The sequence below is a fragment of the Oratosquilla oratoria genome, chromosome 10 (assembly GCF_046742065.1).
Source record: "Oratosquilla oratoria isolate Oo_2021 chromosome 10, ASM4674206v1, whole genome shotgun sequence".
Taxonomy (NCBI): domain Eukaryota; kingdom Metazoa; phylum Arthropoda; class Malacostraca; order Stomatopoda; family Squillidae; genus Oratosquilla; species Oratosquilla oratoria.
The window spans coordinates 17525743-17548306 of NC_134786.1; the positions used below are offsets into that span (position 1 = coordinate 17525743).

The window sequence follows — 22564 nt, forward strand, 5'->3', positions numbered from 1 at the left end:
TTAGACTTTGGTCAAACAGGTGAACTGAAAGAAATTCTAATTACTGTCTACAACCATTTCTTAACCCCTAGAACATGATGATGCATACAGGTATCACACAGCACGAACGAGTACGAGGATGCTGGCTTTTGCATCCTGATTCCATTTATTTTGCAGCTGCAGCTGAGTGACCCCTGTATTCTGTGATCAGGTTTGTGTTTTATGTGGTTATAAACATTCTGGGAGAAAGAGAACAAGTATAACAGCTGTAATTTTATATTTTATAACACGCATATTGAGATGCATAACTGTACATCAGGCAGCCTAAAGTGTACACGCATATTTGACTTGTATTGAAGAGATTAAGAACCACACTCAACTATGCTTCCACAGCATGGTTCCTTAAAAAAAAAAAATATTGAGAATAATGGGATGCACCAAAACCACTGAAACAGAACACCTGCATTCAGACACCAAAATCCTCTCCATAGAACATCACATTGAAATTGTGAGGTACACAATTATATGCAAGAACTCTCAATCCTACTCTTCCATCTCATTATATCACAGAAGCACCACCAACTGTAAAAACCAGCATACTATTCAAACATCTGTACAATAACCTATCACCCCACACATCACATCCATACATTCACTCAAAAACACAAAAGCTCTTCTAGACCAATTACCAAACTCCCTACTCCATCAGACCCCAAGAGACATTAGCCCCAGAGAAACATCCACCACAAGAGAAGCAGGAAACATACTGGCATAACTACATTCCCGTCACCAGCCAGTACTAAAACAAACTGCCCTTGATGCAACCATCACACAGAAGACCCCAAACACCTCATTCTACACTGCCCCACCATGAGTAACATATGGGCCAACCTGCTAGTTACCTGAGATCTGTGGGTCTTCTGCAAGAGATACAAGACAACCAAAAGAATAAGTTATACGGCAACCAATTGATTAATGTTGTGGTTGCACCAACCCTTGAGAAAGGCTAAATGTCTTTAGGATGTGAAGATATAGTTGTCCATACATATACATAAATACCTAGAATATCTGGGGTGGGCAACATTTTTAAGCACGCACGCAAACAGTTTGTGCGCCAACTGAAATTGCTGTAAAGTTATTATTTACTATCTGAGGTATTGGCTTCATGTTATTGTGGGGTTAAAAGCTGCTCAGTAGCATTCAGTTGATACTTCAGGGTCTATATGGGGTGCCCCCTATGGACCAGAGCCACACATAATTTTGTCTGTGATAGAAGAAACCTCTATTCATAGAGAAATGATGCTACTTTATTATACTACAACTGTCCCCACTCTTAATACCGTCCTGTACCATTTTTCTGAATATTCATTTCCTTTTTTGCCAAACCCTGTGGTAAGGGAAAAAATACTGCCACCAAGTGTTCTAACTTGAGTTGTAAAAGGTGACAATAAAGGAACAGGGATAGGACTAAGCATCCTACTCTCTGTAGCTCCAAAGGGGACATTCCTTAAATAAGTAAAGACATAAGAAGGTCCGGGAGAAGTTTTCCAACCAGAACCCTAAGGTTTGGGTCTTTTATGGTGTGTGGATGTAGTACTGATGAGAGTAAAAGGGATGAGATAGGTAGTATATTTGTGAGAAGAAAGATGGATGTGTTGGCACTGAGTGAAACTAAGTACAAAGGGAGGGGCGAGTTTGAGTTTGGGAGTGTAGTTGGGAGGGTGTCAGGAGTGAAGAGAGGATGAGGGAGAGGAGTGACTATACTAGTAAGTGAAGAGATAGGTAAGTATGTGGTGGAATGGGAGGAGGCTTCTTCACGGTTAATGTGGATGAAGATGAAACTGGGGAAATGTGGGTTTTTGTAAGTGCATATGTGGCTGGTAGTGAGAAGAGTGTAGAGGAAAGGGAGGCTTTTTGGATAGATATAAATTAATGCATAGAGGGTAGGGAGAAATGTATATGCAGTGATATTGGGAAATCTCAATGCTAGGGTAGGAAATAAACCAATAGATGGAGTAGTTGGGAAGTGTGGAGTTCCAGGAAAAAATCGTAATGAAGAGATGATGGAGATATGTCTAGAGAGTTGATGCTAGCAAATACAGTGTTTAGGAAGAAAGTAAAGTATAAGTACACTTGGGAGTGTGTGATGGATGGAAGTGTGGTAGATAGGGCATTAATGGACTATATAGTGGTAACCAGAAGAATAGTAGGAAGAGTTATAGATGTACATGTTCTATAGGGAGAGAGGGGGGGGAATATCAGATCATTTTTTGGAAGGTAAGTCGAGAGTGGAGGATAGATGGAGAAAGAGGAAAAGGAGAAAAGGTAGAGATGGCTCATATCTCGCTTCTGGTTCATCCAATTGCTTTGAAATTTTAATATGTTGTTTGTTGGTGTAAAGAAATGCTATTCTGTAAATTTCATGAAATTTTGATGAATGGTAGTGGCTACAATTATTTTTTTTCACAAGATTCATTTTTCACTTAATTGCTTTGAAAAAATTATCATAGAAACTTTGTTCATATATCTACATTTTGTTGGATTTGTTTTTCAATTTTTTGTTTTGTCTTTGAAGGAAATTTTATTTTATTTTTTTCGGAGAGAAAAAAAAAAAAAAAAAAAAAAAAATAGGTCTCCTGAATCCCGTTTTTTTGGACAAATTGAAAAATCTAATTCCAACAAAAAATTCTATTTTTGTTGAAGTATAAATTGATACCTAACATAAGTTGATCAGAGTTTTTACCGATTTTGCCTAACATAAGTTGATCAGAGTTTTTACCAATTTTGTGAAAATATTTGAAGTTCAAAAAACAACATTTCGAGATATCGGCTTCTAAAGTTTTTTTTTCGGTTTTTTCCTTTTCCTGCCATGTGTATTCATCTCATTGGCATGAAATTTTCACATATGATTGTGTATATATTGTTGACTTAGAGGAGAATGATGAGGCATTTGGTCCCCCTTTCTAAAGAAAGTATTAACGTAGCTTGATAACGGAATAGTCGCTGTCACGAGGATGGAGAGGGGTGGGAGCAGATGCGACAAGTGTGTCGCATCGCATGCACTTCGTCTGTAACTCGCCGTGATCAGCTGTCACTGTCAAGGCACTCTTGCATGCCTTTTTTGTGCATTTCTGTGTCGCGAAGAGCTTATTTATTTGTTGAAGGGAAACTGTGAAGTGACTGTCGCTCTCGTTTATCTCAGGGGCGACAGGACACCTTGCTGCAAAATATTTTTACGTCGCTCCAGTGACATCTCATGCAGCAGCATTGGTGATTCTGCAGTTGTAGGTGGTGTAGGCGGAACAGCCGAGGAACAGCTGCGTGACGTGCTTGGTAGAGAAATGGGGGGTGACTGCTGTTGTGGTGTGGGTGGGAGTGGTGGCGGAGGAGGAGGTGATAAGCCGGACGGCGATAACACGCTCACCCCCTTCATCTCTGCTAATTTCTCCTTGATCTGAAGAGTCTTGATGCCCTTTACTCTTCTTGAAGTTGGATATCCTCGATAACGGAAGCTTACGTTTGTAAGTCATCTTGCAAGATGAATATAAAAGAAATATTACAGGAACGCAGCGTTGCGTTGTCTGTAATGTCTCCGTATGTACTGGACGTGAGTAGCTAGGAATACCACACGCATGTGGGGAAGAGATGCCATTTGTTGAAATTTATATAAAGAAATAAATATTTTAATGATAGTTCTACTTAGTTATAAGCATTGAATGATGCCTCATTTTCTAGCGCACGCGTCAGGCTATGACACAACACCCCGGGTCATTTAAAAATGGCATCCGAGGGGAAAAAAAAAAAAAAAATTCAGAAAAAAATTTCACCAAGTGATAGTTTCGGGTAGGACTGACATCTTGGGCCGATAAAAGTGAAAAGTGAAAATTTAAAAATATTCGTGAAAAATTCACCGGGGTGGCCCCCCTTAAATGAAAAAGAAAAGGAGGAGTACAAGAAGTTGAGAGAAGAGTGGGGGTGAAAGATGAAGTAGAACTAGGAGTGGAGGAGGATTGTGTGCAACAAGAAGGATGGGAGGAAATAGGAGGATGGGTAGTGAGTGATGGGATGATGAAGCAAAGAAGGTTGCAGAAGAGAAGAAACTAGCATTCACAGATTGGTTATAAAATAGGACGAGAGAATCGTATGAGAAGTACAAAGAAAAGAGAAGTAGAGCAAAAGATAAATGAGCCAAAGAGGAGAGTAGATGTGAATTGGGGTGAGAATATGACAGAAAATTCTGAAAGTAATAAAAAAAATGTTTTGGAAGAAAATTAAGAGAGGAAGGGGAGGCGAATCAAGTGGAGAAGAAAAGGCAAAAGGTGCGATGAAAGAGATGATAATGAAAGAGACAGCAATAACAGGAAGATGGGCAGAGTATTTTAGAGAGATGCTTAATGTGAAGGACAGGGTGGGAAAGGAGGTTGCAGTGGGAATCTCTAAGAAAATGAGTGATGAATGAGGAAAATGGAGGAGAAATAAGGAAAGATAAGGAGAAATTGCTGTAGTGTGCAGCGGTGGACCAAGAAAACTCATGATGCTGGTGGAGCCGATCCGCCATTACAGAACAAACCCAGAGGGAGGCCCAGGAAGACTACTCCTTGTACTCTGAAGGTACTGAGGAGACAGGTGGATGCTAGTCCACGTATAACACCACCACAGTTGAAGGAAATGAACCAAATTACTTGGCTACGTGTCTGACAACAGTACCGCCACCTGCATGATATTCTGCAATTCTCACGCCACAATGCTTGCAAGAAACTTGTATCTTGTATCCATAAAACAGAAAAAGAACAGGGTCGCTTTTTTGCCACAAATATTTACAGTGGGATGTGGAGAAGTGGAAAAATGTGTTGTGGAATGATGAACACTTTCCCCATTACTGGAAACAGTCTTGGCAAAGTGTACCATTGTCCTGGTAGTGATCCTTTGGACCCAAAATTCACACACAGTACTGTAAAACATTCTGATTCACTGATAGTCTGGGGTGTTTTTGGCTACCATGGTGTGGGATCATTAGTGATACTACAAAAAAATTTAACTGAATGCAGACCAATATTTTGAGCTACTTAATGATCATTTGGAGGACTGTTTAATTCAGTGCAAAACAGATTTCTTTATGCAGGATGGTGCACCATGCCACACTGCTAAACTCGTTAAAGAATGGTTTGCATTCTGTGATGTGGCATATAAAAAAAATTGGCCAGATAATACGCCTGAATTAAACCCAATTGAGAGCCTCTGGGCCCTCATGAAAGATCAGTTACATGAGCACGACACTTCATCAATCCCCAAGCTGGAGGTAGCCATCAAGGATATTTGGATGAACATGGACCCTGTGTGGCATCAAAATCTTGCAGCATCTGTCCCTAAATGTCTCCAAGAGTGTATCACGTGAAAGGGGTGTCCAACAAAGTACTAGAGAGCCAGTAAGTACCTGATAATGTAGATTATTTGAGGAAACTTATTACTTTTACTCTGGTGTCCAAGTTTTTGTCTGCCACTGTATATGTATATGTATATGAATATGTATATGTATGTATATATATATATATATATATATATATATATATATATATATATATATATATATATATATATTATATATATATATTATATATATACAATATTTAATTTTGAACCCTCACATAGCTTAATAGGGATTTTGCTTACCAATTATTTTATTTCGTATGAAACATGAGAGAATATATAGAATTATGGTACAGGAGTCACTCCATCTCTAGCCACCTGGTGAATGATGCAACAACTATACAGGACAAAATCAGTGTTCCCATGAACTATAACCAAAATGTATGTGGTCTTCAAATTTACTGTATTTACCTAACTCTAGTACACAGGAAAGGAGCAGTGTTCATTGGGTCAAATCTCATATTCTTTCTTTTTTTTTTCCCCCCATTGTACCTAGACCTAGTTATTTATGATTCAGACTTAATCTATATCCTTGATTTCCAAGTATCATACTTAGATTTGAACTTGTGTATTATGTATCTATATAAAAAACTGTATTTCGGGTCACATGAAGAATTGTCACCCCAAACGCCCACATGAAGAATAGTCACCCCATGAGATACCCACCTGAAGAATTATCACCCCAGTATGCCAATCATCAACAGTGGAATAAAGATTAGGTTAGGCTGAATGAGGGTTTTGCTAATTAACGTCAACTTATACAACCAGAGAATTGTAAACTCAGGATGGCCCACAAGAATTGTCACCCTGTCGAAGTCTGGGGTGACAATCCTTCATGTGATCCTGTATTTCTCCACATTCATTAGACACATGGTCTTTTTAATTTGCTCCCATGACCTTTTAAAGCCTTCTCATCTTTATTCAGATCCCTTGTGTCAATACAATCTATCCCTTTTAGTGACCCGAGTTCTGTAATCACATCAACTCTTTCTCTTCAATCTTTCAAAGTTGGTAGACCCACTGCTTTTAGTCATCTTCATATAATCTATCTGCCAGCCTGGAGACCAGTTTGGTTGCTGCCCTTTGTATTCTCTTGATCTAGTTTGTATCCCTCAGTCTGTGTAGGGCCTATACTACCGACGCATATTCCAGTCTTGGACAGATCAGGGTTTCAATAATTTTTTTCCTCATCTCTTCATCAATATTGTGAAATGCCACTTTGGTGTCCTCCAGTAATTTGTACATCTCTTCCATAATCCTGCCGACATGTCTTTTATCAACACTCCCAAATGTTTCTCCCATTTTGCTCTTGTAATGGGTTCACTTCCCAAGGAAGAGTTTAAGGATGGTTTGCTGCCACTATTGCCCATTTCCAGTACTTTATATTTTTTTTATATTGAACTTAATTTCCTGTTCTTGGATCCATGCAAAAAGTGTCTAGATCTATTTGTAATAGCCTACAGTCCATGAATGTTGCTCCTTTCCAGCATATTATAATTAGGAAAACACTCGCATGCATGAATGCACACACACCAATATAGAGAAGGTTTTAGATAAAGCAACTAGGTTGTCTTGTGGAGACTGGAGTATACTGGGGAACTAAGAGAGAAGTTACTTGTTTGGATGAAAGATGTTTTGAAGGGAAGGTACACGAGAACTGTGGTAAAAGGTAAAATGTCATGATGGAGAGAAGTGACCAGCAAAGTTCCACTAGGTTCGATGTTAGAACCTACCGTATATACTCGTCTATAGGTCGATCTCGTGTAAAGGTCGACCCTCCATTTTTGGCAAAAAAAAAAATCTGGAATTTTCCATATACCTCATGTATAGGTCGAGTGGCTTGTTTTTGTTTTTGGTGCTGTGAGCATTCTACTGTCTTAATGCTTTGAAGTGGCATGGCTTGCCTGGTATAGCAATTGATTATTATGGTTTTTTCACTTCATTAATTCTGATGTATTTTTTTTTTCAAGTTCACTGATTTTAATATTTAACAAGTTTCACTGAAGTTGCCATTTCAGCAGAGTGAAAAACTTGAACAGATTACCAAGTAATGTACGGTATACGGAATAAACTGGCTAGGCGTGTTTCATTAGAAACCATTTTAACCAACAGTGTCTCAGAGTAGTCTTGTAATCTCAACTGTGTGGATGATCAGGCTAATGATAATGTGGAGGAGGAAGATGATGTTGATGTTCCTATGGCTGATGAAGTTGATCCGTATGATGATACTCTACACAGAAGTGAGTGGGAGGAGCTGTTTGGTGGTGAAGACGACGACAGCAAGGAAAACGATTTTGGTGGATTTTAGTTAAAATATTTAGGATTATACCATGTGTCACTGTAACAGTAACAAGTTGGCAATACTGAACAGTTTGTTTGCGTGATGGTGAGATCCATGCATTGTTTTGGTAATGGTAACAATAATATATACCATATAGAAAGCTAAATTTGTGTACATTTTCAGTTTTGACCATGGGCGCAATATAGCAATAAAAAATTAATTATTAATTTTGTAAATTATAATGTATCAACGTAATATGCAATTTTGTGAGCGGAAATAAAAAACAAAAAAGGTGTTAAAACAGATTTCGTAAGTAACGAAGTCGTGTCGGACAAATGGTACGCCATGTTATGATAGATGCCGACATCGAAGAAGTGAAAGGATGATAAATTCGTCTAACCTAACCTGTGTTTAAATCATTACCTGCAAATTAAATGTCATCCGGCTCGTCCTCGTTGTCGTCATCGTGAGAGACATTGGCGGGCTTTTCAACCACTCTCTCAGCTTGCGGGGTATACAAAGTTCTTGCAGCTTGAAGGAATGCATGTATCTCCGCTCCATAACATTCCTTTAAGAAAATGTACCTGGCGAGGTACTGTCGGAAGTATTGAGGCTGTCAATTGACAGACGACAAGATGGCGTCCCGATCACAACGGCGAGCCACAAAACTGATTCCAAATATCAAAAATAAATCATACGAAAATCGACTTAAGCACATGAATCTGTTTTCCCTAAAAAAGCGTAGACTCAGAGGTGACTTGATACAGGTCTTTAAGATTTTAAAGGGAATTGACAACATCAAAAGTGACAAAATTTTCACATTGAATGAGAATCAGACAAGAAACAATGGTCTCAAACTGTCCGGAAATAGATTCAATTTGGAAGTAGGTAGAAACAACTTTGCCAACCGTGTAGTTAATGAATGGAATAAACTTCCTGCACAGGTAGTGCAATGTAGTTCAGTTCGAAGCTTTAAGAATCATTTAGATAAATACCTAAGTAAGATGCTGTAATTACTATAATTTATGTTATATTATTTGTTTTTGTTTTGTTATAATTTGTCTGTCTGATTTTCATTTATTATTAGTTATATGTCAATCTATTATAATTTACTATTTACCTGTTTGTTTGTTATTCAACTATACCAATGCATTTATTTATGTATTTTAATTGTTATTTACATTGTTATAGTTTTAATTTATTATTAATATGATTTTTTTTTTTTTTTTTTTTTTTTTTTTTTTTCATCCGACCTAGATATGGATCAAAAGGTCTCCTGTCGGCATGCTTTGCCTTTGTAATCCTTTGCCTTATGCTACCGACTTCGTTCATTAGCATATTTGCTTGTAGCAAGGTATTTTTTATTTTCACTTCCGCCCACAAAATTGCATATTACGTTGATACATTTTAATTTACAAAATTAATAATTAATTTTCTATTGCTATATTGCGCCCATGGTCGAAACTAAAAAAATACCTAAATTTGAAAATATCACAGCATTTTATTATTTTTCAAACAACTATGGGTACTATAATAGTATACATGATATAATAAGCTCACCTGTGCTAAGAATTTTAACAAACAGGTAAAACCACATTATGGGGTTACTGTATCTAGAAGGAATTTCACATGTTTTGGTACGTACCGTGTATTTTATGTCCCCATTGTTTCCTGATAGTAACTAGTTGGTAAATATTTTGATTTCTGAACCTAAAGAAAAGGTAAGAGTTCTTCCTAGCCTTTCTTGTCATGTCTGGATTTCAACCTAACAAGATTATTACTTGGGTATAGGTCGACCACTAGGTTTTGGCCTAAAAAAAATTCCATAAGATTTCGAACTATGATGAGTATATACGGTGTAAAGTTCATGTATCTTAATGACATGATGGAAGGTACAAGCTATGCTATTATGCTTGTAAATGATACAAAGATCATAAAAAGAGTGAAAAACGAGGACTGTCAGTTATTGCAAAAAGGAATCTAAATATTATTCACAAGGAGCCAAGAATGGATGAGAAAAAAATAAATAAATAAATAAAAATCATAGAAAATAAACAATATCTCAAAAGATCATCATTGAACTTTTCTTTGGGAAGAAAATCTATTACAACGGCAAAAGTGGAGAAAGTTTTAGGGGGTGTTGATAAAAGACAACCTGTCACCTGACTGACATATTAGTAGAATTGTGGCAGAGGTATGGATTGCTATACAATGTTAAATTGGCTTTTCACTATATAGACAAAGATGATTAAAAACCTCTTAGAAACTCAAATCCCTCCAAGATTGAAGTACGGTATGTACCAGTAGTATGGACCCCATACAGAAAGATATAAGAAAGATCATGAGGATACAAAAGACATAAACCAAACTGGTTACCAGCCTTGAAGATAAGCCATACAAGGAGAAACTAAAGCACTAGATCTGTCTACAATGAAACATCAAAGAAAAATAGATGACTTGATTAGTGTTTGGGTTTCTAATTGGGGTAGACTTCATTGATGGAAGAGATATCTTGATTAAGGATGTGAAGACGTGTCTAAAGGATGTGAAAAAATAAATTTTCCATACTGATACATAAATACTTGGAATTGCTGGAACAATATATGACCTTAAACCTAAGAATGACAGATAACACTGTGATATATCTGATGGTGGCACCATATACAAATTTGAAATCAGGTATGATAATTGGAAAGTAAAAGAAGGACCCCACAAGCATTGCTTCTTTCATGTGTACTAAAATCATGTAAGCTGAAGATAAATGTGGGTAAAAGTAAGGTGATGAGATGTACAAGGGGTGAAAGTGGCAGTAGACTGGAAGTGAACATTAAGGGAGAGCGACTGGAGGAAGTGGATAGTTTTAGATACTTGGGTGCAAGTGTAGCAGGAAAAGGTGGAGTGAAGGTGGAGGTAGAATGTAGATTGAGAGAAGCGAGTAAATGCCTTGGTGGTTTAAAGAGTGTAATGAGGAATAGACATTTGGGTATGGATGCGAAGAGGAGACTGTATGAAGGAGTGATTGTGCCAACAGCACTGTATGGGGCAGAAACGTGGAACATAAGATAAGAAGAGAGAAGGAGTTTGAATGTGTTTGAGATGAGGTGTCTGAGAAGTATGGTGGGGGTGACTAGGCTGGATAGAGTGAGAAATGAGGTGAGAAGGAGAGCGGGGGTGAAAAAGGATTTGGGAGATAGGGTTGATGAAAGAATATTAGGATGGTTTGGACAAATGGAAAGAATGAGTGAAGAAAGACTAGTAAAAGAGGTATGGAAGGCAGATGTGGAGGGAGTGAACATGAGGGGACGTCCTAGGATGAGGTGGATGGATGGGGTGAGGGGGGCTTTGGGGAAGAGGGGAATGTCTGTTGAGGAAGGAAGGGAGAGGACAGAAGACAGAGGTGAGTGGAGAATGGTTGTATATGGATGATGTTGTGACTGCATGAGGAGGAATGGGCGGGGGGGTGGGGTAGTATGTGTGAGTAAATTTTGACACAGCCCGAAGGGATTTCTCCCCGTCCTCGCCTTATATGCAAAGGGGGACGGAGAGGGGGGGTCGCCGATTAAATGAAGCGGCCTTGCTGTGGATGTACTGTGTCTTGCGACACTGCTTCTGACCCAGGGCAGTGGGCAGGGTGCAGGGATGACCCGTCATCCAGGAGGTGCTCAGATGAGAGGGAGGGTGGGAGGGGTGTGGAGTGTATTTAGGGATGAAATGGGTGGGAGTGTTTTTATGCCTTTCCCTTTTTGGCTACCTCCCTTGGAAGGGGGAAAAAGCCTTGGTATATGTATGTATGTACTTAATTATTCTAAGAGGTTATGGATGATGGATGGAAGCAAGATGGGTAGAGGGTAGATGAATGCCTTGGTTGGCTACCTCTTGGAAGAAGTATCTGTGTATAGATAGACAATTGGGTAAATAAGGGTGTATGTACATATGCATACCCAGCACAAAAAAGAACATAAATTAGAAAGAATCCAAAGAGCAACGACAAAGATGGCACCAACACTTTCAAAATTGACATACAAAGATTGTCCAAATTGGAACTACCAACCCTGGAACAAAGAAGAGAAAGAGGAGATGTACTGGCCATTAACAGAATCATGAAAGGCATGGAAGTCCTTGACAGGGAAGATTTATTAAAGTGGGATAAAGGAAAAACAAGAGGACATGAAAAGAAACTCAAAGAGGAAAGTTATAGAAGAGATCTGAAAAAGAATAGTTTCCCACACAGAGTGGTGGATGTCCGGAATAAATTGGATGAGGCAAGAGTGTGTGCAAAAACCATACATGAATTTAGGAACAAACTAGTTGCTCAAAGATACAAAGAAGGGTCACTACATAGCTCCCTTTCCGTACAATACAACTAGGTAAATACACATACGAGTTCTCAGCTCAGGCAGAAATAATGAAATTCCCAATCTGTCTTCACAAAGACCATTTTTTCTAAGAAAGCCAGAGGAGCAAGAACTCAGGTTTACAAGATAGGAATGTAAGTGAGAGAAGCGTTTCATCTTTCAGGACCACTGAATGTAACAAAGGTTTCAGGACCTGACAATCTCAAACTGAATACAGGTAAACGTCGACTTACGATGGCCGCGACTTACGATTGTTCGACTTTACGATGGCGACGACGACGATATGATATATTTAACTAAGATAGTATGTCAAGCGCACGTACGATAATTTTTCTAGCGGCTGGCAGCGCGAGCATCCCCGAGATGCAGCATCAGTACGTTTGAGTCGTCTGTCACCAACATATATAATACTGAAAAATATTTTATAATTTTCTTTAAACCCCGATCAGAGATGGCGCCGAAAAGAAAACCATCCCCTGCTAATAAGAAGATAAGAAAAGCCATTGATCTCGATATGAAGATGAAAGTTATTAAACAACATGAAGGGGGAAAGAAAGTGAGTGTAATAATGCGTGATCTTCAATTGTCGCAGTCTACTGTGTCCACTATCTTAAAAGATAAAGAAAGAATTTGTGAAGCAGTGAAAGGTTCAGCACCATTGAGATCAACAGTGATAACTAAACAGCGAACTGGACCCATCCACGAAATGGAAAAACTTTTAAATGTGTGGATTGAAAGCCAACTCCAAAAACGTGTTCCATTAAGCCAACACACGTTGCAAACGAAGGCTCTAAGTATTTTTAATATGTTGAAGGAGAAAGCTGGAGAAGATTATACTCAGGAATTTACAGCAAGTACAGGTTGGTTTAAAAGGTTTAAGAAAAGGTTTCAGCTGCATAATGTTCGAATCACTGGCGAAGCAGCGAGTGCTGATGAGGAAGGGGCAAAAAGTTTCATTCAAATGTTGGATGACTTAATCATAGAAGAAGGCTATCTACCTGAACAAATTTTTAATGTAGATGAAACTGGCTTGTTTTGGAAACGTATGCCTGAACGGTCTTACATTCATAAGGAAGAAAAATCCATGCCTGGATTTAAGGCTTTCAAAGATAGGCTGACTTTGATGTTTGGTGGAAACATCGCTGGTTTTAAGCTCAAGCCCTTTTTAATTTATCACGCTAAAAACCCACGCGCTTTCAAAAATGTGAATAGGCATACGCTACCAGTCTACTACCGTTCTAACAAAAAGGGCTGGATGACTCAAGCACTTTTTGAAGACTGGTTCTTAAATTGTTTTATTCCTCAAGTGCGTGAATATTGTTTGCAAAACAATATTCCATTCAAGATTTTATTGGTTTTAGATAATGCACCTGGACATCCACCTCATCTCGCAGATCTCCATCCAGATGTGAAAGTGGTATTTTTGCCACCAAATACAACTTCTCTTATCCAGCCTATGGACCAAGGTGTTATTTCAGCATTCAAGGCAAATTACCTTAAATGCACCTTTACTCAAGCTATATCTGCTACAGATTCCGATCCCGATTTATCTTTAAGAGATTTTTGGAAGCAATATGATCTTCTTAAATGCATCAAGAACATCGCTGCGGCATGGGATACTGTGTCAAAGAAGTGTATGAATGGCGTTTGGAAGAATTGCGCTAAACGCTATGTGAATACTTTTGCTGGTTTTGATAATGAGAATGAATTAGAAATTATTCGTGACAAAATTGTTAAACTAGCTAAAGATCTTAAGTTAGAATGTGATGTGGAAGAAATTGAGGAATTGTTAGATAAAGAGTCTGAAGAACTAACAAACGAAGAACTGATGGAATTGGAAGAAGAAAAAGTCGCAGAAGAAAGAAGGCGAGAAGCAGCAGCAGCAGCAGCAGCAGCAGAAGCAGAAAATGAGGAGGAGGTGGAACCACAAAGAATGTTCACCACAAGAGGCTTAGCAACAGGTTTATCAGAATTGAACAAAGTTCTTGCTCATTTTGAAGGGATGGACCCAAATATTGAAAGATTTTCAAGAATTAAAAGAATGATTCTAGATGCAATTCGTCCATACCGGGAAATTTATGAAGATAGAAAAAAACGAACAATTCAGACAAAAATCAGCATGTTTATGAAAAAACCTCCGTCAACCTTGACCCCCAGCGACACACCCGAGGACCCACAGCCACCATCTTCCCTTATCCCCGAGGACCCACAACAACCATCTTCCCCTACCCCCGAGGACCCTACGACCAGCGATGACCCGGACGATCCAAAGCCAGGCCCCAGCTGGCGAATGTAATTTTTTTTTTTAATGTTTTTCAGTTTTGATTAAAATGTTTTATAATTTTTATTTCCTTTTTGCAAATACGTACATGTATGTAAATCAATAAAAAAATAAGATAAAAGAAAATTAAAATTCTGTAGCGGGTTAGCGATGCTAATAGCCGATAGGAAATCAGCTGATTTGAATGCGTACTACCTCATTTTGTTTTCTGATTTAATTTTGTTCCAAAGTATAGAATGATTCATTTGGAAATGTATTTTTGTATTATTTTTTTTGCAAATAAATAAAATGTTAAAACAAATTACTACTACATATTTAATTCAAACCTATAAATTCATAAAAAAAATAATACGTAAGGTATTGTTTGGCAATGCAAATGGGTGTGGAGATAAAAATGTAAACAAATCGGTTGGTGTGAATATAAAACCGATAAATACATTAGTAACAAAAGTAAGTATATTAATCAAGGTGTTAAAATATTTCATAATATGTTAAACGTAATAATGCAGTATACTATACATGAATATTTTTAGAATACACATAAAAGGTGTGTGTAGTCAATTGTTAATAAATACTACTACATGTATAAAAGTACATACATATATATGTACGTCAGGATGATAATACATACATGTATATAAAAAAATACATATTATAGTGTTTGAATATGGTAAAAAGGATAAAAATAATTAGATAAACTACTGTACATGTTTAATATGCTATATTCAGTATCTCTGGTGGTTAATATACAGGTAGCCTAGGTACAGTGACCACGGATCGACTTACGATGAAATCGACTTACGATGGCTCTATCGAAACCTAATGCCATCGTAAGTCGACGTTTACCTGTACTTAAGAATGTAGGGAACAACTAGTAGACAAGATCCAGTCTTATTGTATGTTCATTAAAAGAAGGCATAGTGCCACTTGATTGGAAGAGCTAGTGTGGTCCCAATTCACTAAGGTGGACATAAGGAGACACCACTAATTTTAAGCCTTTATCAATAACCAGCACAATAGTAAAACTATGTGAGAGGATTGTCAAAGATTGATGGACTATTTAATTTGAAGAGATGAATATTCTGACAGATAGTTTAGGTTCAGATCTAGATGGCCGTGTGTCTCCAAACTTTTAAGATTTTACTCAAGTGTTTGATGTGCTGCATGAGAGGGAGGGATGGGTGGACTGTGTGTATCTCAATTTTGAAAAAGTTTTTGATAAAATACCTCACATTCAATCTATGTGGAAACTGAAGCATATTGGAGAACTAAGATGCAAACTACTTAATGTATGAAAACTTTTTGAAAGGAAGATACATGAGGACAATGGTAGAGTTTAAGATATCAAGATGGCGAGAAGTAATGAGTAGAGTTCCACAAGGGTCAGTGTTTGCACCAAAAAAGTTTCTTGTCTATGTACAAGCTATGCTAAAATGTTTGCTGATAATGCAAAAATCATGGAAATCTCGAGGTGCCAAGATGGGAAGAAGGTAGAGGGGAGTGGAGTATGTAGGGGATGAAATGGGTGGGAGTGGTTTCTATGCCTTTGTTTTTAATGACTACCTCCCTTGTAAGGGGGAAAAAGCCTTTGGTATATGTATGTATGCAAAAATCATGAGAAGTGAAAAACAAGAAGGACTGTAGACACTATTTTTCTATGGAGCCAAGAATGGGAACCGAATTTCTATACCAAAAAAACAAAGAATTGGAAATGGGCAAGAGAACTCATTACAAATGCAAGAGAAGGATCCGAGTGCTGATTAAAGTCAACATGTCACCTGATAGACATATCAGCAGGATTGTGGGAGAGACATACACTGATGCAGAAGATTAAAGTGGCTTTTCACTATATGGATGAAGAGACAAAAACTCTTTGAAACCTTGACATGTCGAAGACTGCAATAGTCATCAGTAGTATGATCCCCACACAGTCAAGGATATAAGCAAGATCAAGAAAATACAAAGGGCAGTGACCAAACTGATCCCCTGCCTGGCAGATAAACCAAAGAACAACTAAAAGCAATGGGTCTGCCAACTTTAAAAACTCAAAGAGAAAGCGGTGATCTGATTGTGGTTATCAGATCACCAAAGGCGACAGATTACATTGACCGAGGAACACTCTTGATTAGGGACAGAAGGGCTTTAAGGGGTCATGAGAGCAAATCAAGGAAGTGTGTGAAGAAATACAGTTTTCCATACAGATGCACAAGTTCTTGGAATAGCCTAGGTGATATAGCCCCAGCAAACAATACATTAATTCAAATCTATATATGATAATACTTTTTTTTAGTTGATTTAGGACAATTTTGATGTGCTGAATCCAAAAATCACATTGGTTTTCATGCATCAGTACATTTTTCTTTATGGCTTTGGTAACATATAGGTATTTTCTACTTATATGATACAATTAATTCTGAAGTTAACATGAGCCAATTTATGGCTAACTGGTAATTTTATTTTGCAGGTGAATTAAATGGATTCAGCCAGTAGATTTTGCAAAAATAAGCCCAATGTATTCTGCTATGTCTGCAGCAAATACACCAGCGTTCTAACGGAAATCTAATAATTTTTTGCTTAAAAACCTATTTCAGATGAGAAATGCTAACAAAAAGCAACAGAAATGTAAAAAATATAAAAACAGATTTAATCAGATCATAAATTAAAAAAATTAATTTAGCATAAAAACCTGACCTGATCAAGAGAAAATGTGTATACATATACAAAGATTTTTGGGTAACTCACTACCTGTCCAGTAATAACATGCCCAGCTCTGCACAGAACAATATGGAAGACATAGTCAGAGAACATAAGCAAATTCAAATTGTAGTTTGACCAATGGAAGAAGAAACAAGACCCAACTAGTATAGCTCCTATCTTGTATACATTAAAATTAACACACTATCTTACAAACGACTACTGTGGAAATTGAGAAACACTGCATAACTTATAGGAAACTACCTAAAATAGAAAAGACTACCCAAAAAACCAGTCTATTAGAACAACTGTGAAGGCTGGATGGATGGAAAGAAGCAATTAATAGTCCCTCACCCACCGCACTCATTTCCCTTTTATCTTAGTTACTCATGGATAAAGGGTCATCCCTGTCTCCTGTCCACTGCCTGGGTCATAAGCAATGCAGCAAGACACAGTACATCCACAGCAAGGCCACTACACTTAATTGCAATCCCCCTCTCAGTCCCTTGTGGAAAATTGAAAAGATGGGAAGAAATCCCTTTGGGCTGCATCAAAGTATCGTCTACAGTAGCCACGAAAAGTTTGGGCACAAAATTATAGGCGCCCCAACTTTCCCCTAAACTCAAAACATGCGAAAAATACAACTTTCCACCCAAACTTTTCGCTATTTTTCAATGCTAGCGTTTGTACCCGTATTTAGCCGAGACAATACACACTATTTGGCAACTCTGTTTAGGCGCACTCGATGTCACATGGAGTCACTTTCTAAACATCTCTCACAGAGAGTAGTCTTTTTTTTGCGGTGGTCTCTGTTTTTGTGCCTTGATATCTCCGTAATGGGAAGTGGTAAAGAGCTGGAAAGAGATACAGTTGTTACAAGCATAACCCTCTATAAGGAGGGTTATAAGTGTAAAGATATTGCTACTCATGTGGGAATTGGAGTGTGTCAAGTGCAAAAGTGGACCAAGAAATTTCGAGACGAAGGAAGTGACATCATTCGTACTCCAAAGCATCGCCCTGGTCGGCCAAGGAAGATATCAAATCGTACTTCTACGGTTCTAACTGCCTCCTAATAACCGTAGGAGGCAGTTAGAACTGTAGAAGTACAATTTGATATCTTCCTTGGCCGACCAGAGCGATGCTTTGGAGTACGAATGATGTCACTTCCTTCGTCTCGAAATTTCTTGGTCCACTTTTGCACTTGACGCACTCCAATTCCCACACGAGTAGCAATATCTTTACACTTATAACCCTCCTTATAGAGGGTTATGATTGTAACAACTGTCTCTTTCCAGCTCTTTACCACTTCCCATTACGGAGATATCAAGGCACAAAAACAGAGACCACCGCAAAAAAAAGACTACTCTCCGTGAGAGATGTTTAGAAAGTGACTCCATGTGACATCGAGTGCGCCTAAACAGAGTTGCCAAATAGTGTGTATTGTCTCGGCTAAATACGGGTACAAACGCTAGCATTGAAAAATAGCGAAAAGTTTGGGTGGAAAGTTGTATTTTTCGCATGTTTTGAGTTTAGGGGAAAGTTGGGGCGCCTATAATTTTGCACCCAAACTTTTTGCGGCCACTGTATATATAGCCATTCTTCACTCACCCTTGTCCCCTGTCTTCTCCCTTCCTTGTTCAACAGACATTCCCCTCTTGCTCAAAGCCCCTTTCACCCCGTCCATCCATTTCATCCTCGGTCATCCACTAAAGTTCACTTCATCCACCTCTGCCCCCCACCCCCACATTTTTGTTAATCTTTCTTCACTCATTCTTTCCATATGTCCAAACCCTCCCAATAGTCTTTCATACACATATATATACCGTATATACTCATCTATAGGTCAATCTCGTGAAAAGGCCGACCCCCCATTTTTGACAAAAAAATCTGGAATTTTCCATATGCCTCATGTATAGGTCGAGTGGCTTGTTTTTGTTTTGGTGCTGTGAGCATTCCACTGTCTTAATGCTTTGAAGTGGCGTGGCTTGCCTGGTATAGCAATTGATTATTATGTTTTTTTCACTTCATTAATTCTGATGTATTTTGGTTTATGCTTTTTTCAAGTTCACTGATTTTAATATCTAATAAGTTTCACTGAAGTTGCCATTTCAGTAGAGTGAAAAACTTGAACAGATTACAAAGTTTTTTTTTTCATGAAAGTAGCAGTTGCCGACAAGACTGACGAGTTAAACACCATATGAGGACGGAACCTTTATTTGTAATACGTTTCGCTTATTACAGCCTTTTCAAGTACAAGTTCAGATACATATGCTTGAGATTAAATAAGGGGAAAGGAGGGAACGGGGAGAGAAAAGAAGTAGGGGGTGAAGGGAGAGGAGGAGGGGGATTGAACACTGAAAAAAGGTTGAGAATGCTGGCCCATACATATGTAGGCAAAATGTTCACAAAGGGTGGTTTAATTTTTTTTTTTTTGCTGGCCATGGGTATTAGGGGAATTATGTGGGGCAAGATGTTGAACATGCCCCTATTTTGTTCAATAGTGTTCGTTCCTTGAATGATCGCTGCTTCTAAACACTTCCTGCGGATTTTGTCTGGTTCTCGTATCAGCAGCTCTGCATTCTTCCAGTCCATAAGATGGTTTTCCTTGTTTCGGTGTCACACATGCATTGGTGGTGACATCATGCCTGACGTCGTAATGGTGTTCACGTATTCGTGTATTCAGGTCGCGTGACGTTTCTCCGATGTAAACTTTATCACATCCTGAACACAGAATACGGTGTTTGGTTATTGTGTATTTTCGTCTTCGTGATGTCTTTTATCGTCCTGCTTGTCTGGTGCACTACATCTAAATTGGTGGTTCTTAAAATATGTCAGGTTGGTGGCAACGTCACTGGTTGGCAACACGAGACGTCTTGCTGTGCAGCAGGACAGCACAACAAGACGTCTCGTGTTGCCAACCAGCGACGTTGCCACCAACCTGACACATATTTTAAGAACCACCAATTTGGAAGTAGTGTGCCAGACAAGCAGGACGATAAAAGACATCACGAAGACGAAAATACACAACCAAATACCAGGCACCAAAGCCGGTGTTTATCGTATTCCGTATGGGGTTACCGTATCTAGAAGGAATTTCACATGTTTTGGTACGTACCGTGTATTTTATGTCCCCATTGTTTACTGGTAGTAACTAGTAGGTAAATATTTTTATTTCTGAACCTAAAGAAAAGGCAAGAATTCTTCCTAGCCTTTCTTGTCATGTCTGGATTTCAACCTAACAAGATTATTACTTGTGTGTAGGTCGACCCCTAGGTTTTGGCCTAAAAAAAATTCCTTAAGATTTCAACATATAGACGAGTATATACGGTATATATATATATATATATATATATATATATATATAGACACATATATGAGTGTAGCTCTCATCCTGTAAAATACAACTAGGTAAATACACACATAAAATAAGTATACACACAAACAAGTTTACAAGTTTTAGGATTGTATGTGGCAGAAAATGGAGGAATGGGGATGGAGGTACACTGTCGATTGAGAAGAGCAAGTAAATGTATCGGGGAATTCAAAATTGTGATAAGAAATGGACACCTAGGTACTGATGCAAAGAGAAGACTATATGAAAGGAAAATCAACCTTGGGACACTGCATGAGGCAGAGGCTTGGAATTTAAAAGAGGAAGAATGGAGATGTTGAAATATGTTTGAGATAAGATGTCTGAGAAGTATAGTTGGGATTACAAGGTTGGACAGAGTGAAAATGAGGTGAGAAAAGTGAGCAGGAGTGGAAAGGGAGTTGGCAGATATGGCTGATGAAAAATTACTGGGATGCTTTGGACATATGGAAAGAATGATTGAAGAAAGATGAACAAAAGATGTGTGGAAAGCAGATGTGGATTTGGTCAAATTATGGGGATGGCTGAGAATGATATGGATGAATGGGATGAAAAGTGTTTTCAGGAAGAGAGAAGACCGGAAATAGGAGTGAGTGGAGAATAGTTGTATGTGAATGATATTTTGATGCAACCTGAAGGGATTTCTCCCTGTCATCTCTATTGTCCACATGAGGGGACAAGGAAGGGAGTTGCTGTATAAGTGAAGCAGCCCAGCTGTGGATGTACTGTGTCTGGCTGCATTGCTTCCAACTCAGGCAGTGGGCAGGAGACATGGATGAGCCTTCATCTACAAGGAGCTAAGACAAGAGAAAAACAAGGGTGGTGGATGGGAGTAGGTCCATGCATTTGACTTGACTATCTCCCTTACAGGGGGAGGGGGGAGTGAGTAAGAGAGATAGGGGGGAGGGAGGGAGGAGGGAGAGTGGGGGAAGGAGGGAGAGTGGGGGAAGGAGGGAGAGTGGGGGAAGGAGGAAGAGAGGGGGGGAAGTAGGGAGAGAGGGGGGAAGGAGGGAGAGAGGGGGAGAAGGAGGGAGAGAGGGGGAGAAGGAGGAAGAGAGGGAAGGAGGTAGATAGGTAGAGGGAGAGAGAGATGCCTAAAGGACTATCAAGAAACAACTTTCCATAAATATATACTTTACAATAAACTTTCAGAACAAACTGAAGAAGAAAAGAAAGTGATGTAGAGGTCACATGAGTCATTCTTTTCCTGTAAATTACAATCAGGATACACACACAAATAAAATTTAGGGAAACTTTCTGGAATATGTAATAGGTGGTGGAGGGTATCTTTACTCACGTACTCGATCGTGTGATTCCAATCGCTTTTTGCATGTAAAAAAACATATGGATGGTATAAATTATGTGCAAGTGCCATTATAAAAAAAAACATGTAATATCATTCATGAGTATGGAGTTTATATATTAATAATAAACATGTGTTATCCCTAAAACAGTTACAATTGCAAGTGCATAAATACATGCATCTCACCTCTATCATTTTCCTTGCAATCTACCTACTTCACTTTTAAGTGCTTATATAGTATTTATCTTTTCTTGATCCATTAATGGACTCATATCATCAAAGGTCTCCATTTAATTTGAACCCTGATAAGTTGATGCATGAGTAAGAGCATGTATGGATAAACAAGAGCATAAATGACTGAGGTGTGATGCAGAAAAATTATGAATGTATTTCTCCTGATGGCAGCACACTTGGCATTTCTCATTAGCATGCTACTTGCTTTCGCTTCCTTTGAGTAGAAACTACTTACCTGGTATGTTATGATCCGTGGTTTCAAATTTCAAAACGTCAAATTATTCGTGTCATACAGTGAGAAGCTGAATGACAAACTAAGAGAATTTAAACCTATACAAACATTAGACTGAAATTTTCTTAGGGAAGTCTATAACATTGTAATTTAAGTAGTTTCTTCTCAAACAAAGGTAGCATGCAAGCCTAGTGTGCTGCCACCTTAACCACTTCGGTATGATGACCCCTACGTAAGCATCATGAAGTACGAGTGGGTACACGAGGCGTCTGCGTCTTGATTATATTTTTTTGTAGTTACACACGAGTTACCCAAGATTCTGTGAACTGGTCTAATCATGTTTTCTTTGTTCATTAATACTCTGAGTAAAAGAAAACAATACAGCAGTGACTTTATATTTCATAATGC

At 38.4% G+C, this 22564-nt stretch overlaps 1 protein-coding gene across 5 annotated transcripts in view; it reads right to left on the bottom strand.

Annotated features, from left to right (window-relative positions):
* The window catches only part of Usp7 (Ubiquitin-specific protease 7), a gene marked incomplete at its 3' end in the record, with an annotated part of 105203 nt that overhangs the window by 72542 nt on the left and 10097 nt on the right, over positions 1-22564 (bottom strand). For 3 of the 5 annotated variants that reach the window (XM_076191567.1, XM_076191566.1, XM_076191565.1), the window contains 1 exon segment: positions 21689-21709. In XM_076191567.1, coding sequence (XP_076047682.1) covers positions 21689-21709 — 21 coding nt within the window. 5 annotated transcript variants of the gene reach the window in all.